Consider the following 16,834-nt stretch of genomic DNA (forward strand, 5'->3'; position numbering starts at 1 on the left):
GCTTAGTTCTTATGCTTGAGCAGCTCACATTTTGGGAATTTGGCTGATGAGAGACAGTATTCCTAGGAAATTATTATTTATCAAGTGATAGTTGTAAGCCCAGATTGTAGCAGGAGCATCAGCAGGGCATCTGCGTAGCCTGAGAAACAAGAAGCATCCTGAAGAAAACAACACCAGGCAGAGTTGGGGGGAGGGCATCCCCAATGCCACCATGTTGGAATACTTGGGCAAAGCTCAGGAGATTCTGTTCCCTGAAATTGTGATCCAGAGTTCACACATTGGGGGTGAGGAGTAGCAAGGAGAGACGTGGGTGAAATCCAACCCCAAACATGTTTGTTTGGCCTATGCAATATTGGTCTGCGGAATCTTTATTTTTTATATTGATTTCTTTGCCAACATTTTAAAATAGGAACCTTTTTACTTTAAAAATTATTTTAATTTTTTTTTTAAGACTAATGCCTCTGGATAGGCACATTCATGTGGCCATAGTCAAAGCTGAATAGGCGTTGTCTCCTTTGGATGGCCTTCTCAGTCTTTCCCAGTTACACTATATCTCTCAGGGCTGACACCAAGTGTCAATCACTGTATGTTTTCTGCTTTTCTTTTTTATAATACAGCTGAGATGAAAATCATATCGTTAACAGTTACCCTGCTCCATCATTTTCATAACTTACCTGCCCCTCTAGTCCTTTGAGTTTATGATCCCACTTTAACCCTTTAGTGAAATTCCCTTCAGCACTTAGCAAACTTTCTGGGGCTTTAGCAGACTCAAGAATGTTGAAAAAAGAAGAAACAGGCAAAAGCTGCATGAATGCCAAAGCCAGTCATGCAAAGGTACTGAAGGTGTGTGTGTGTGTGTGTGTGTTTCCTTCCAGGAGTATGGACTGTGTGAGGAGTGGGGCTGCCTGTACCCCATTCCAAGAGAACACTTAATCAGCCTACATCAAAAGCATCTTCTTTATCTTCTAGAAGGAGGAGATCATGAAAAGGCTCTGCAGGTAAGCCTCTAACTTTTTCCATTTGGGCGGGGGGAAGGGTGGTACAGGAAGGTTAATGAAATCGAATGGCTTTGTTCCTGCTTAATTTTGTACATATATCTGCGATCTCAGGTCTGCCCCTTCTTGTCCATCGGGAGGTGGTTATAGTCTGACTCTTGAGCAGACTGTGACTAGCTCTGTGTTAGGTAGGAGGGGGACAGCTGGGTCCAGGATTCTGCTGGATCCTGTCAAAGCCATCGTTTGTAGAGCTGGGGGGTACGATGAAAAAAAATGAGTGCAGAGAAGGAGTTAGTCTAAGATGCATAAACATTTTGTTCTCAAACAAAGCAAGGCTGGACTACATGTTCTACAAGCTTCACCTTTCTCCTCTATCCTTCTCCTACAACAGCTTCTGCGAAGAATTCCTGACCCTTCCATGTGCCTTGAGGTCACAGAGCAAGCCCTCGATCAACACCCTAGCTTGGCCACATCTCACTTCTTGGCCAACTACCTCACCACCCACTTCTATGGAAAACTGACTGCTGTTCGACACCGTGAAATCCAGGCACTGTACATGGGATCCAAGGTAAAGAGGAAAAGCTTTATAAAATCTTTACCCAAGCAGCCCACCATATTCTAGCTGAGTCCCTTAGAACTTGTCATTCTTTTACTGCCCAACGTGAATTTTATCTGGTCCTTTTACATTCTCTTTATGTTATCCCTGGCATCTGCTGTATCAATTCTGAGCATGTATTAGAATCACCTGGACTTTTTGTTGTTGTTTTGAAAAATACCCAAGGATATTTTTCCCATTGATTTTTGAAAAGAATGAAAGGAAGGGCTATGGAGAGGGGGAGGGAGAGAGAGAAGGGGAGGGGGAGGACGAAAGAGGGAGGGAGAGTGAGAGAGAAGAAGAAAATCGATTGATTGCCTCCTGCTTGGGCCACAACAGGGGCCAGGGATCAAACCTGCAATCCAGGTATATGAACTTAACCAGGAATTGAACCCAGGACCTGGGCCAACGCTCTATCCACTGAACCACACTGTCCATGGCACCACCTGGTCTTTTTAAAAATACCAGCAGTTGACCTCCACCCCCTGATCAATTAGAACTAAATCTCTTGCAACAGGGCCTGGCTATCTTCCAAAGGGATTCTGTTGTGATGATTTAAAACTACTGCTTGATAAAGGGTTAATTGTCTAGGTAATATGATGAGGAAATAGACCCTTACCTTTGATACATAACCTTAGAGACACTAATGGAAAAAAATCATGAACTAGAAAAAGTAATCCAGTGAAGGAGTGTCTGGGGAGAGATGTGGCCTCTGACACTCTTCTAACAATCCTGATTGGCAGTCAGATAGACTGCCCACAAACAGAATGAGCACTGGGACAGCCAGGAATATGACCGCTGGCCCACTTGCTAAGAGGTCAACTACATAAACTGTTCCTAAAGAAAATACAGATATAGGTGATGGGAGAGACAAGGATCCATCTGCCACCTACACCCCAAGGACAATAACAAAAAGAATAACTAAGACATTCCTCCAAATGATCTCTTTTCTTGATAAAAGGAAAGAAGTAAACCAATGTAGGGAGGAAGCTTTTGAGCTGACAGCAAGATTAGAAGAATCTCTTGAGAGCTTTTCTTTTCCAATACAGGAAAATAAAGCAAAGGAGAAAACCATATTCATCTAACCAGAATGTTATAGGAAGCAAACCACCAGGCTGATTAAGAGTCCTGTGAATAACCAAAGAAATGAGAGGGGCTTCCTTCCCAGTTTAAATCCAGCACTTGGGGCATCAGGTAGTCCTGGACTTGAAGCCACCTTCATTGTTAGGGGAAGAAAAGGAAAATCTGTACAGCCACCCGTAAGCAGAACAGTGTCCAGAGTTAGAAACCAGGAAAACGCCTGAGTTTAAGGCAAGCTGACAGAGAAGAGTTCCAGTTAGCAGAAAGATAAAAGATAAAGTAGACAGAGGAAAGAAAATATGCAGATACCTCTTTAGAAGGTAAAGCGAATTCAGATATGATTATAGGAAGTATGCTCAGGGAGAAAAAAAGGTAACAGAAGCTGAGAAAGTGCTGTGCTACCATTCATCAAAGAAAGAGCTCTTGCTGGTCTGAGTCAGTGGATAGAGCAGTCTGCCTTAGAACTCAAGAATCCCAGGTACTATCCTGGTCAAGGGCATATTCTTGGGTTGCAGGTTCAATCCCCAGTAGGGGGCGTGCAGGAGGCCAATCAATGATTCTTATCATTTATGTTTCTAACTCTCCCTCTCCGAAATCAATAAAAATACATTTTACAGATCTTTAAAAAAAAATACATCTTTTTTCTTCTTTTGATACATTGTACCTAAATGGGGGACTCCTTGAAAACTGGCAATGAGCAGAACTAATGAACATATTTCAAGGCTAAGTGATAACATCTTCCAGAAGTTCAGAATAATCATTCACCTGTAGGATACTGGAGATGCCAGGTTAGGCAATCCACAGATATCATCTTAAATTGCTCTTTCTAATAAAGCCTCAAATGGACAGAATTGTGGCTTTAAGGTGAGACGGAGCTCAGCTATTTCTGGAGGGTGTAGGCCAGAGGTCAGTAGTCTACCACCTGCAGGCTAAATGCATTCCTGAACCTACTTTTGAAATCAAGATTTATTGGAACACAAGTGCATGCATTCACGTATTATCTTTGGCTTTTTTCCCACTACACTGACATATGGCCCACAAAGTCTAAGATATTTACTGTCTGACTCTTTACAGTAAAAGGTTGCTGACCCCTCCTCTAGGTGAAGATACCTGGAGTTTACTTTTTTTTAATTGATTTGAGAGAGAGAGAGGATGGGAGAAGTGGGGGGACATCAATGTGAGAAAGAAACTGATCAGTGGGGATCAAACCCATAACCTGAGTATATGTCCTGACCAAAAATCAAACCCACAACCTTTTGGTGTGTGGGACAGTGTTTCAACTGAGTCATATCCTATATAATAAAAGCTTAATGTGACAAGTGTCCGACCATTCAACCAGTCGCTGACCAGCAGGGGGCACATGCTCTGACCAGTAGGTCAGATTGCTGCTAGGGTCTGGCCAATTGGGACTGGACAAGAGGGACCAGACATGCCCTGGACCCTTCCCGCAGTCCCTCCTGAGCCAACCTCCCCCAACTCTCCCCAACCTCCAACCCCCTGCAGTCCCTCCCAGGCCGGATTTCAAGAGGGCACAGGCCAGGCCAAAGGATTCTACCAGTGCACAAATCCATGCACCAGGCCTCTAGTAAACTATATAAACTATATGTGAAATAACTATCATTTCTAAAAAAGCCTGACAATATTTATTACCACTTGGTTAATCTTATCTGCTAAATTTTAAGTATCATCTCTAACCCTAAAACTAAATTTGGTTCAATATATATCAAATATTATGCTGCTAAATGCCATAAAACATATTATATTATACATATTAATTATGTTAAGTAATTAAAATTTCCACCTATTCAACCACTTTCAGTTTTATACACTCCCTTGCAAACTAATATACTGGACTAAATTTTTTTTTTAAATTTATTTATTGAGTTGTAAAAGAAAAAAGAATCATCAATTTGATGTTCCCCTTATTTATGAATTCATTGGTTGATTCTTGTATGTGCCCTGACTGGGGATCAAACCCACAATATTGGGATGTTAGGACAATGCTCTAGTCAACTGAACTATCCAGCCAGGCTGGACTAAAATTTAATTCAACAAATCAATTATAGTATATCAGATCTGTAAGTTATCATCTGAAGAAAAAATTGATAATTTTCATACTGGTTTTTATAAATAAACTTGGCCCCAATCATTCACTTGGCCCCTATCAGGCTGGCCTGCACCCTCTCACAATCTGGGACCTCTTGGGGACTGTCAGCCAGTTTTGGCCCGATCCCCGCAGGCCAGGTCAAGGGACCTCACCAGTGCACGAATCCATGCACTGGTCCTCTAGTTTTTTAATATGTTGTTTTTAGAATATATTTTATTGCTCCTTTTACAAAGAAGACGGGAGAAGGATAGAGAGTTAGGAACATCAATCAGCTGCCTCCTGCACACTTCTTACTGGGTATGTGCCCATAACCAAGGTACATGCCCTTGACCAGAATCGAACCTGAGACCCTTCTATCCACTGAGCCAAACAAGTTAGGGGCTTTCATATGTTTTTTTTTTTGTTTTTTTTTTGAGAGAGAGAGAGAGAGAGAGAGAGAGAGAGAGAAATATGGACTGGTTGCTTCCTGCACACCCCACACTGGGGATGGAGTCTGCTGCCCAGGCATGTTCCCTGACCAGAAATAGAACCAGTGATCTCTTGGTGCATGGAACAACACTCAACCACTGAACCACACCGGCCAGGCTGGAATGTGCTTCTTAATCACCGCCTGAAAGATTTAGATAGAAGTCCATCCTTGCTTCCTACAAGAATACTAGCCAGTTTCGGGAGTTAGCCATGTACCTTTGGTCCCTAGCACCTTCCCTTTCCCAGTAAGAATGTGGGCTTTCTTCTGAGGTTTGGGTACAGTTTTCTTTACTCTGTGCCCCACACACAGGTTCTGCTGACCCTGCCTGAGCAGCACCGGGCCAGCTATTCCCACTTGTCCGCTAAGCCCCTGCTCATGCTAGAGCAGCTGCTCATGAACATGAAAGTAGACTGGGCCACCGTGGCTGTGCAGACTCTGCACCCGCTGCTAGCCAGGCAGGAGATCGGCTTCACCATGGACGAGGTGGACTCACTGCTCTCCAGCTATGCGGGGAAAGCGCTGGACTTCCCGTACTCCCTGAGGGAGAAGCGATCAGGTGACTGCCAACACCCGGGGGGGGGATGGGAGGGGGCTTTCTACATGGAGTAAGAAGTACTATGCTACATCCTTAGTTTTAATTTATCCTCTCTTATTATTTTGAATCGATGGGGATTGAAAGAGAGTAGGAGAGATCTTGGTCTCGGAGGAAGTAGCAAGCTAACCATAATTTTTAAACGGTAGGTCATCACTGTGTGCTTGAGGGCATAAAGGTTTGGGAAACGAACGTATTGGAAGTGATCTCTGTGTGACCTTGGTGCAGTAGGCCTTTAAGTGCCAGAATTTTGTGTAGAGAGAATGCTCTATTCCCAGGGTCTCATCAGCTCACATGCCAGTGGCCTCTTCAAGAATGAAGAAAATGAAGTCAATATGGGCTGATACTCCCAGCCAGCTCTTTTGTTCTTATTCCCTATCCTCCAGGGCAGGGGTCTTCAAACTACGGCCCGCGGGCCACATGCAGCCTGCAGAGGAGTCTGATCCGGCCCGCCAGGTTTTTTGGGCAGTGAGCGCAGCCGAGGTGTTACAGTAGGAATTAGTAGTTCATATAGTCCGGCCCTCCAGCTCTCTGAGGGACCATGATCTGGCCCCCACTTTAAAAAGTTTGAGGACCCCTGCTCCAGGGGCATCATCTCTCACTTCCCTCTGGACGTACTTGGATTGATTTTGTAAAGTCCTAGCACCTGCTTTATTTTCTCATGTGCTTTTATAAACATACTTTGTTGAGGACTTTCAGAAGCAGGCTTAGAAGTGCTCTACCATTCCTTTTATAACTGGTGGGATCATGGAGTGATAGCCAGTGAAAGGAACAGGGCTTTGAACCAAGTACCTCGCACAGTGAAGATGCTTATGGTAGAGTAATATCCTAACAGCATTTTCCTCTCTACAGATTCTGAGATTCACCTCCAGGAAACTGTGGGTCAGGCTTCAGACCTCGAGACCTTGACTAGGTCACCATCAACAGAGTTCTCTTCTGCTACTGCTCCTGGTCAGGGTAAGGAAGGTTCTGAGAGTTTCCCAACTTTTAGTTCAATCTTGCATAATTCTGACCTTCTGATTCTTTTACCCCTTTTTTAAACTTCCCATTACAACATCTTTACTGTTTTTCTTGGTTTGCTCCACTTTGTATAGCCCAGAAAATTCAGCATATAGTTGACCGTCATTATTTGTAGTGGTATATCTTTAGTTTCTACTAACATTGACTTAGTGAACACTGAACTATTGCTGCTAGGAAAACTATGTACACAGGTGTATATAGATACATATCACATATATATCTTTTTCTTGATACATTTTTATTTCAGAGAGGAGGGAAGAGGAAGAGAGAGATAGAAACATCAGTGATGAGAGAGAATCATTGATCGGTTGCCTCCTGCACACCCCACACTGGGACTCGAGCCTGCAACCTGGGCCCATGCCCTGACCGGGAATCAAACAGATACCTACTGGCTCATAGGTCGACACTCAACCACTGAGCCATGCCAGAGGGGCAATCACATATATATCATATATATATTCATATATGATTTCAATATATATCATATATATATTCACATATGATTTAGATATATATCATATATACAGATCACAAATTATAATCTTAAATTGAATACAGTTTGTACCAGTAGATTCTATTTTACTTATTTTACAAAAGAGAAAAAGAGGTTCAGCAGTGTTAGGTGACATGCCTGAGGCCGCCCACTATTGGTACTAGAGTTGGAATCCAACCCCTGTCCCTCCAGCCCCAGAGCTGAGCCTCTTGCATGCACTGTCCTGTCTCCTCCCATCTCCATCTTCCGTCCTCTGAACTAAAACAAAGCAGAACATCACCCTTCAGCCTCTGCCAGGAGGCTTAAATTACTCACTGCTCTGCACGTCTGTAAAAGCACTGTAAATAATTATTGTAAGGTTACAAATAAATTTTAGCCAGTAGGCAAATTCACAAATATGGAATCTGTTCATAAGGAGGATTGATTGTATTTAGTCCTCATGTTTATTCTGCTGCTGTGCTGCACTTAATTACTTACGTCCATCAGCCACACAGGAGGCAAGCTCCTTGAAGGCTCAGCCATGTGTTGGTCGCCCCTTTTTACCATCCCTCCCACTCTCCCACAGAGTGGCCCTCTCAGTCTCTCCATACACACTCCAGCCCCTTGCACAGTGGCCTAAATGCGAAAGATCAGCAAGTGTGTTTTGCCAGCGGTTGGAGCAGGATTCTGGGAGAGATCTACAGCCTCTGTTCTTTTGGGTGCCGCTGAGAGTCACTGTGTTCTTCGGTTTTCTTTTTCTGTGACTTGCCAACATTGGTCTGCAAGGTGACAAGAAATCTCCTTAGATGCCATAAAGAGACTGTGGCATCTCATGGCCATGCTCTGAGAATTAGTCATGCTTCATGGTAACCACCAGACCTGAGTGGAGGGCTCAGACTTACAGGTGTATGAGCAGCTTCACACATATCCAAAAGGTGGCCTGAGCAGCTTTGGTTTATGTTTTTGGATTTTTATTTTTAGCTTTTTATTATGTTTCAAAGCACAAGAGTAGAGAGAATAGTGCAATGAAGTCTTATTGCCCAGCTATAATAATTACTGTCCCGTGATGACCACACTTGTTTTATCTACACCCCTGTCCTAATGGATTATTTTGAAGCAAATCCTAGGTATAATTTTACTTATAAATATATCAGTATATATTACTAAAAGTAAGGACATTTATAAAACAAAACCATAATGTTATTATCATACCTAAAAACAAGTTAATGATTCCTTGTTATTATCAACTACCCAGTCACTATTCAAATTTCCCCAATTGTCTCATGAAGTTTTTTTTAGAATTGCTTTTTCCAGAATCAAGATGTAAATAATGCTCACACATGGCATTTGGCTAAAATATCTCTTCAGCCAAAACCAGTTTGGCTCAGTGGAAAGAGCATCAGCCTGTTGACTGAAATCCAATCCCAGGTTGGATTTCAGTCAAGGGCATGTACCTTGGTTGTGGGCACATCCCCAGTGGGGGGTGTGCAGGAGGCAACTGATCGATGTATCTCTCTCGTCGATGTTTCTGGCTCTCTATACCTCTCCCTTCCTCTCTGTAGAAAATAAATATATATATATATATATATATATAAAATCTCTTTTAATCAATAGGTTCCCTATATCTTCCCTTTCCCGCGCCCTCCCCTATTTTTTATTTATGGAGGAAAGTAGGTCATTTGTCCTGAAGAGCATCCCACATGCTAGACTTTGCTGGCTGCTGCCCTGTGGCAATCTGGGTCTTTTTCCCTATATTTGTAGTGTACTGGTAGAGATATCTTAGAAACTTGATTTGATTCAGGCCTAATACTCTAGGGTAAGTATGTTTGATGGGTATTTGTGTGCCCCCCATGAGGAGATATACAGTGTCCAGTTGTCTCTTTTCTTATAATGCAGTCACCCAGTAATGATCATTAACTGCCTTATTTCACTAGGGATTCATAAAGTGGTGAAATTCTAATTCTCTCATTCCTTCCTCATTTATGAGCTGAACTATTCATCACCTTGTCTCTGACTTCTGGCTCTGACTCCCAGGTGTCTCCATTGTACGTTCCCCCAGTCCGAAGGAGAGGAGTGTCCCACAGAGCCAGCCCTCTCTGGAGTTTGTGCCCCCAGAAACGCCCCCGAGCAGGCACCAGTGGGTACCGGATGAGAGCGAGAGTCTCTGCATGGTCTGCTGCAGGGAGCACTTCACTATGGTGAGCAGCATCCGTCTCCAGCTCTGTCTGAAGGAGAAACTAAAGAAAAACTCTAGTTTGTAGTCACCTCATGTCCCCATGAAGATTATTGGTATTTTCACAAGAATTAACAAATCTAAGACTTTGGATTTATCTTTGACCTGACCAGAGTGTATTTTTTGGAGCCTTAAATTCTAAAATCTTTGCCATTCTCATGAAAAAACATAAAAGAGGCAGACAGATATAGCAGGACTCTAAACATCAGAAGACCTTGCTCCAAGCTCCCTTGTCTTTCACAATAAGACAAGTGACTGGTAATGGTTATATGTGCTGTCTCTGGAAACAAAAGGCCTGGGTTCTAATCTCAGCTCTGCCTCTTATTAACAATGTGACCATTACCTTCTTCAATCTCAGATGCTCACTTGTAAAGTCAGGATGATATGTTATTTGACTCATGTCATTGTAAGGGCTAATTACACCATATTTAACCAGTGCCTGACTGGTATATTACTCAGTGCTGATGAAAATGAGGATGATGTAAATTCTCTGTGTCTGTTTCCTCCTCATTTATAAAAGAGGTGTAATATATTTACCAACCTCTTATAATGAAAGGAGATAGTGCTTGTGAGATACTTTGAAAAAAAAACACTTTTTCATCATCATGAATAACCATGGAGAAATCTGATCTGCCTTGGCTGAGAAAGTCCCTCCTCTCCACTGGTTTTTGCTATATATTTACATGTTGCCTCCGCAGGCAGGTAGATCTTATCAGGAGCCATTGCTAAACTGCTCATGACTTACTTAGGCACCTTGGTTCATCAGCTGAGAGATATCTTTAAATCTCAGCTTCTCAAAGGCAAGCACTAATGTGTTCTTTCTCAACAGAGGCCAGGCACATGGTGTTCTTAATAAGTCACAGGGGCTGACACCAAGGATAAATGGATTAACTCTTCTACTCACAGTTCCCACAGTCTTACCTCCTCTTCCTCCCCTTCCTTCTCTGCCCTCTGACACCCCTCAGTTTAACAGGCGTCATCATTGTCGCCGCTGCGGCCGGCTAGTGTGCAGTTCCTGCTCCACTAAGAAAATGGCTGTGGAAGGCTGCAGGGAGAACCCTACTCGCGTGTGTGACCAGTGCTACCGTTACTACAACAAAGAGTGAGTGTCTGCAGTGGGGCTGCTCCTGTTACTGACCACCACACCCTCCCTCAAGTCCTTGCCCTCCTAGAAGGCTCATTGTGGAGAGCATCTCAAATCTGTTACAAAATGTTTTAACATTCACACTGAAATGCCATGAACTCTACAATGAAATGTTGGCCCTTGGTCAGAGAAACTTCTAAGAAAGGAAATAAGGGTGAGAGGAAGCCAAGTATAGGGCTCTGACGTGATGTTTTCTCTGAGATTAGGACATTTGTTCCACATCCCGTGCCCTGATTCGGGTCACTGATCTCAGCTCACCAGCCTCCTCTCCTGTGTTACAGCCACTCTTGCCCCAGTTGGTCTCAGCTGGACCCCAAGGGACATATTCCTACCTGCTGAATGTTTGGGCATCACTTTCATCAGCTCTAATCTATCTAGTCTTCCTCGCTTGTTATCCGTAATTAGAAGAGTCTTTCCACGCCAAAACCGGTTTGGCTCAGTGGATAGAGCGTCAGCCTGCGGACTGAAAGGTCCCAGGTTTGATTCCGGTCAAGGGCATGTACCTTGGTTGTGGGCACATCCCCAGTAGGGGGTGTGCAAGAGGCAGCTGATCGATGATTCTCTCTCATCAATGTTTCTAACTCTCTATCCCTCTCTCTTCCTCTCTATAAAAAAATCAATAAAATATATTTTTTTTAAAAAGAAGAAGAAGAAGAAGTCTTTCCAGTAATCCTGTGTGTCCCTACACACAGTTCACTTGGTGACAAATTTCAGAAACTGCTCATCCCTCTGCTAAAACAGATCAAGGCTGTGTTGGCCTGCTCAGGGTTACTCAATTATTCCCACTGCTTCTAGCAGCAGAGGAGGCTGGATCTAAGACTCCCAGGGCATATGAGCCAAAGCAACTATCCAAAAGCAAAATTACTTTGAATTCTTCATGTTTTACTTAAGACTTCAATAGATTTTACATTTTGTTCAGAAGCATAACAGCTTTTTGTGTTTGTCTTAAAATGAACATTTTTTTGTCAGTATTTACCATGATGATTACTGATCTTGTAGGAAGGATACAAGCCATGCTTATACTATAGTTTCTGTGACCCTGGCATACCACTGCCTCCTTCAGTGTGGGGACGGGGGAATGATCTGTCTACCATGCTGCTAAGATTGGAAATGAGCTGTTAATATTGATGGGGATTCTTTCACTCATTAGTCACTCAGCAGTAATCACTTTGCTCTCAAGGAGCCCCCAGTTATCCGGGAGGCGGCCAACAAACAGACCACACAGTCATTGAATAAGCACAGTGGTCAGGTGGGTTTCTGAGGGGTGGCACTTGGGCTGAGTCTTAGAGGATGAAAAGTTAGTAGGAAAAGAAGCAAAAACAGAGCATGCCCAGAAATGGGAGGAACAACTGCAAAGGTAAGGGTAAGGGTAGAGAACATGTGGGCATTGAGGAAGTGTAAGTAGATAGGAGATGTGCTAAGATTCTGGCCAGTGCACCTTGGACTTAGAGGCTGGCAGCTGAGCAGGGAAGACTTGGGCAATGGCACAAGGCTTGGAGCATGCCCTTTGACAACATGGGTTGGGATTGATGAGCGGGCTGCTCATGCAGATCACGATTTATGACTCCGGACCTGAGTTCTGGCTTGTAGTGTCACCTGAAGTTGATCAGAGTCAATGGTAGAGTTGACCCCTTTGGACTTTTATGGGTTGAGCACAGGTTGAGAGTGGCAGGAGATGGTCTTAGGAGGTAGCCAGGTCAGGCCACAGGGGGCATTATCTGCTGAACTGCAATGTGCAATAGTTTTACTCTGAGGAGCTACTGAAGAATTTTAAGGACAAGCATCATGTGACCAGATTTGCATTTTTGAAAGCTTGCTGCAGCTGTAAAGTACAGAATGGGAAGCTATTGAAAAGGCTCTACTGGTAAATGATGAGGACCCTCTGAGGCAAGGATAGAGAGAGAGATGGGGACATTTAAAGGGGCATTTAGGAGATGGAATGGACAGGAATTGGTCAGTGATTGGCTATGACAAGTGAGGGAGAAGAAAGAGTTTTGGATAATTTCCAGTCTCACTCAGGTCACGGAGTAAAGGTCAGTGCTATACCAAGCTCAAATCAAAGAGGACGAGGAGAGATTCAGGCATTTCATTTTTTCTTTCTCTGTTTCCAGTGGACCAGCAGAGAATCCAGAACAACCAGAAGGTAAGGCTGAACCACGTTGCCTGGGACTCTTTGTTTATATGCTCAGATTAGCTTTTCCTTCCTTATCAGCTGCAATTGGCATGCTGTTTGACAGCATGGGTTGGGGTTGACCAGTGGGCTGCTCATGAAGGTCACCTCAGTGACCTTCAATCAAACTCTTTCCTTAAAGTTTATCATCATATTAGTCTATCATTCTGGCCCATTACTTTCCAGCATTGAGAAGGCCAATAACCAAATAACTTGGTCCTTAACTTATAGTAGGTTTAAAAAAAATTTTTTTTTTTTAATATATGTCCATTGATTTTAGAGAGAGGGGAATGGGCAGGGAGAGAGAGAGAAACATCAATATGAGAGAGAAACTTATAACGGCTATCTCCTGCACACCCCTTATTGGGGGTTTGAGCCCACAACCCAGGCTGTGCCCTGACCAGGAATCCTTTTGGTGTATGAGATGGTGATGGTGCTCATCCAACTGAGCAACACTGGCCAGGGTGTTTTTTTGGTGGTGTTTTTTAACCCCTAGATTCCTGTTCACCATCATACTACCTCCCAAGGCTCCCTCGATCCGATCCTCCTAATTAACTTCTGTTAATAGCTTGGCTTATACTCTTCCATAGCAGGTTAAATTTTGAGTAGACAGTGGCTCAGCAGTCGTTTGAGAGGCAGGAACCTTTCAGGTTTGTGTGGCAAACACTGTAATACTCACCCCAGGTCTCCCCCTGGGGAAGGAAGTTTGAGGTTCCTTAAGGGGGTCTCCTAGAGGAAATAAAAAGGACCAGGCAAAGAGAAAGGGCACTCAGCAGGCAAGGATCTGCCTGCAACTCACGCCAGCTCATGGGGCTGGGCTAGAATGGCCTGCTGGCCAGTGGCTGACACACAGATGGCATTCTCTTCCCAGCCCCGGACAGCGCCAAGAATGAAAACCCACCATACTCAGCTGTGGTCAGAGTCCCCAAAGCACCTGAGGTAGAATGGATTTTGGACTTGAATGAGGAGGAAAATGAGCTGGTGCGGAATGAATTTTACTATGAGCAGGTAACAGCAATAAAATTCAATGGCATTTGCGTTTCTTTATGATGTGGCGGGAAATGCAGAGATAGGTGAGCACAGCCTGGCCTTCACTTGCTTAGTTCAAACAATGTGGGAGCTAAGTATACCAGTTAAGGGAGAAAATGAAGAGCATCATGGGAAATGCACCCTAGGAGATCAGGAAAGGCTTCCTGGAAAGATAGCATTTAAGATGGCATTGGAAGAGTGTAGAAACTTGGGGGTTAGGAGAGGAGTGAAGATAAGGGAAGGCCAAGAGTGCAAAACTAAAACATCTGAACAAAGGTTCAGTGTCATAAACTGCAGGTAATGTGGAGAATTGGAGATGGTTTAATTTTAAGGAATAGGGTGTAGGTAGAGAGGTGGTAAAAGATAGGATTAAAACAGGCTATTGATGTTTACGGACTTGAATTCTGCAGTAAAGAATATATCCTTAGGAGGCATCAGGGACAGTGAAAGGTTTTGGAATGTGCTTTTAGAATATGAATTATCATCAGTGTGTTCAGTGACTTTAAGCAGAGGCTTCTCCAGGTGGTCAGACAAGCAAGGTGACCATCATCCTCCAAGCCGACAATAAAGAAAACCTGTGTTAGTGGGACATAGCCTGGAAAGAGGGGGGGGTCCTGTGAACATTCCCAGAAAGTAGGGAACACATGAACACAACTTCTTTCCTCTCAGTAAGGTGATGAAACCTAGCAGCCAGAGCTTCAGCAGTGCTGCTTAGAGCACATGGAATTTGTTTATTTCCACTTCCAATTTGCTGTGGGATGTTGGCCCCTCCTTCAGTGTTTTCCATGCTTTGTGAAGAAGGAAGAATAATTCCCACAATCTAACCACCTGTGTGCTTCTCTCTTCCTCCCCCCTGGCCAGGCCCCCAGCGCCTCCTTGTGCATCGCCATCCTGAACCTGCACCGGGACAGCGTTGCCTGTGGCCACCAGCTGATTGAGCACTGCTGCAGGCTGTCCCAGGGCCTCGCCAACCCCGAGGTGGACGCAGGGCTGCTCACGGACATCATGAAGCAGCTGCTCTTCAGCGCCAAGGTGATGTTTGTCAAGGCCGGCCACAGCCAGGACCTGGCTCTTTGTGACAGGTAACAGGAGTAAGTCTCTGTCCTTTGGCCTGGCAGTCATTTCCATCCAGCTTCTCTTCCTGGCCCCACTGTGAGTTTTCACCTCACCATCCTTTCTGCCAAGACATACTGAAATGTTTGCGTCGCAATTCAATGTTAATGTCGTGCTGTTACCGGATCACAAGTGGTCTTCCTCACCCTCCCTGAGCAGCCTGTTCCTTCCTTCTCTGTCCCTGAGTGCATCATCAAGGCAAGGATTCTCTAGCTATACCCAGTCAGAAAGATCTCAAAGACTCGGGTTGGTTTGTATTAACGTCAGTTTAGGGAAGCACCTTTAATCGCTGTGGAACTAACTTTCTGGCTTTTAAAGATGTGTTCTCCCTGAGTTGACAAGTGCTTACCCTGGACCAAAACTCAGCCCCAACCTTGACCAGATTCAGACTGTGGCCTCAGGGAATTCTGACGAGAGATCTGTAAAGCACGCTGGGGACTGATGTATCCCTGTGTCACAGGTAGGAATCTGAGTCAAAGTAGAAATATATTTGGGAAAGGCATGATTAAGCCTCAGGTCCCTGCACAACCTGCTCTGCCTCCTTTTATTAACTTGACAATGAAAACTCCCAGTTCTCAGCTTATCCACCCAGTTGTGTGACTCATGTTGTGTGTTCCCAGCACTCAGTCCTGGCTGAGTGCAAGTACCTCAGGCACTTGCCTGCAAACTCAGCAGCTGGCATAGAGTGCAGTGACTCTCATCTTCCCCACTTCCAAGCTCTGTCACCTTGGACAAGTCTGTTCACCACTATAGGCCTCAGTTTCCTCCTCTATAAAATGGGTATGACAATAATACTTATAGGGCTGTTTTGAGGACTATGTGAGAATATCCATGTAAAAGGCTAAGAACTGGGCCTACTTCTCCAAAAATGTTAACTTTATTATTAATTTTAAATGTTTGCATTGATTTCAGAGAGGGAGAGAGAAAGAGAGAGAAATATCAATGAGAGAGAATTATTGATCGGCTGCCTTCTGCATGCCTCCTACTAGATATCAAGCCCACGACCCGGTCATGTGCCCTGATCTGGAATAGAACCGTGACCACCTTCTGGTTTATAGGTCAGCGCTCAATCACTGAGTCACACCAGCCAAGCAGTTTTATTATTTTTATTCACAAAAATCAAAAGGTTGAGAAAGATAAAAGGAGGTGGGACAAAAAATGGAAGGAAGTTTGAAGAAGTTAATTTCACTTATATCAAGAGGAACTAGATTCTACATCATTTCTCAAGTTGATAAATTAATAAATAGATATAACATGTTAAATAAAGTTTATAAATAACCATGAAAAGAACCAAAAAGCTACCAATTTATCAGAAATGGAAAAGAAGGGAACACAGGGACAGAAACCCCTTCATATAGTACCTCTAAAAAGGTAAAAACTTAAGGCAAAAATTAAAATATGTCTGAATACAGTAATGGGGCAAAAGTAGGTATATAGTTGTAAGTACATGAAACAGTTTATTCTTGTATTTATTAATTATTGTGTTATTTTCTATATGAACAACTATAAATCAACTTTTGCCCCACCCTGAATATCTTAAATATCAATAATGTAAATGATATTAAAGTTTTATTTTTTTTAAAAAAAGAATACTCAGATTGGGAAGGGGGAACAGACTTAACATTAATTCCTATACTTCCTTCAAAATCTATTATAGACTAGAGGCCCAGTGCACAAAATTCATGCACTGGTAGGGTCCTTAGCAACTGCTGGCTGTCAGCCAGGTACTCCCTCCCTTCCCCTGGCTGCCTGCTACCACCAGGGCCTCCCTCCCTTCCCCCAGCTAGCCCCACCCCCTGGATGAACTCCTGGTGG

General features: G+C 43.7%; 1 protein-coding gene across 2 annotated transcripts in view; it reads left to right on the forward strand.

Annotated features, from left to right (window-relative positions):
- Positions 1-16,834, forward strand: part of ZFYVE26 (zinc finger FYVE-type containing 26) — a 65,248-nt gene that overhangs the window by 33,644 nt on the left and 14,770 nt on the right. For both annotated transcript variants that reach the window (XM_084866277.1, XM_084866278.1), the window contains exons 24-32: positions 876-998; positions 1,387-1,563; positions 5,556-5,802; positions 6,691-6,795; positions 9,365-9,528; positions 10,529-10,665; positions 12,819-12,850; positions 13,749-13,885; positions 14,768-14,988. In XM_084866277.1, coding sequence (XP_084722403.1) covers positions 876-998; positions 1,387-1,563; positions 5,556-5,802; positions 6,691-6,795; positions 9,365-9,528; positions 10,529-10,665; positions 12,819-12,850; positions 13,749-13,885; positions 14,768-14,988 — 1,343 coding nt within the window. The remainder of the gene's footprint in view (positions 1-875; positions 999-1,386; positions 1,564-5,555; positions 5,803-6,690; positions 6,796-9,364; positions 9,529-10,528; positions 10,666-12,818; positions 12,851-13,748; positions 13,886-14,767; positions 14,989-16,834) is intronic.

Source organism: Pipistrellus hanaki (genome assembly GCF_964339955.1).
Source record: "Pipistrellus hanaki genome assembly, chromosome: 1".
Lineage (NCBI taxonomy): Eukaryota > Metazoa > Chordata > Mammalia > Chiroptera > Vespertilionidae > Pipistrellus > Pipistrellus hanaki.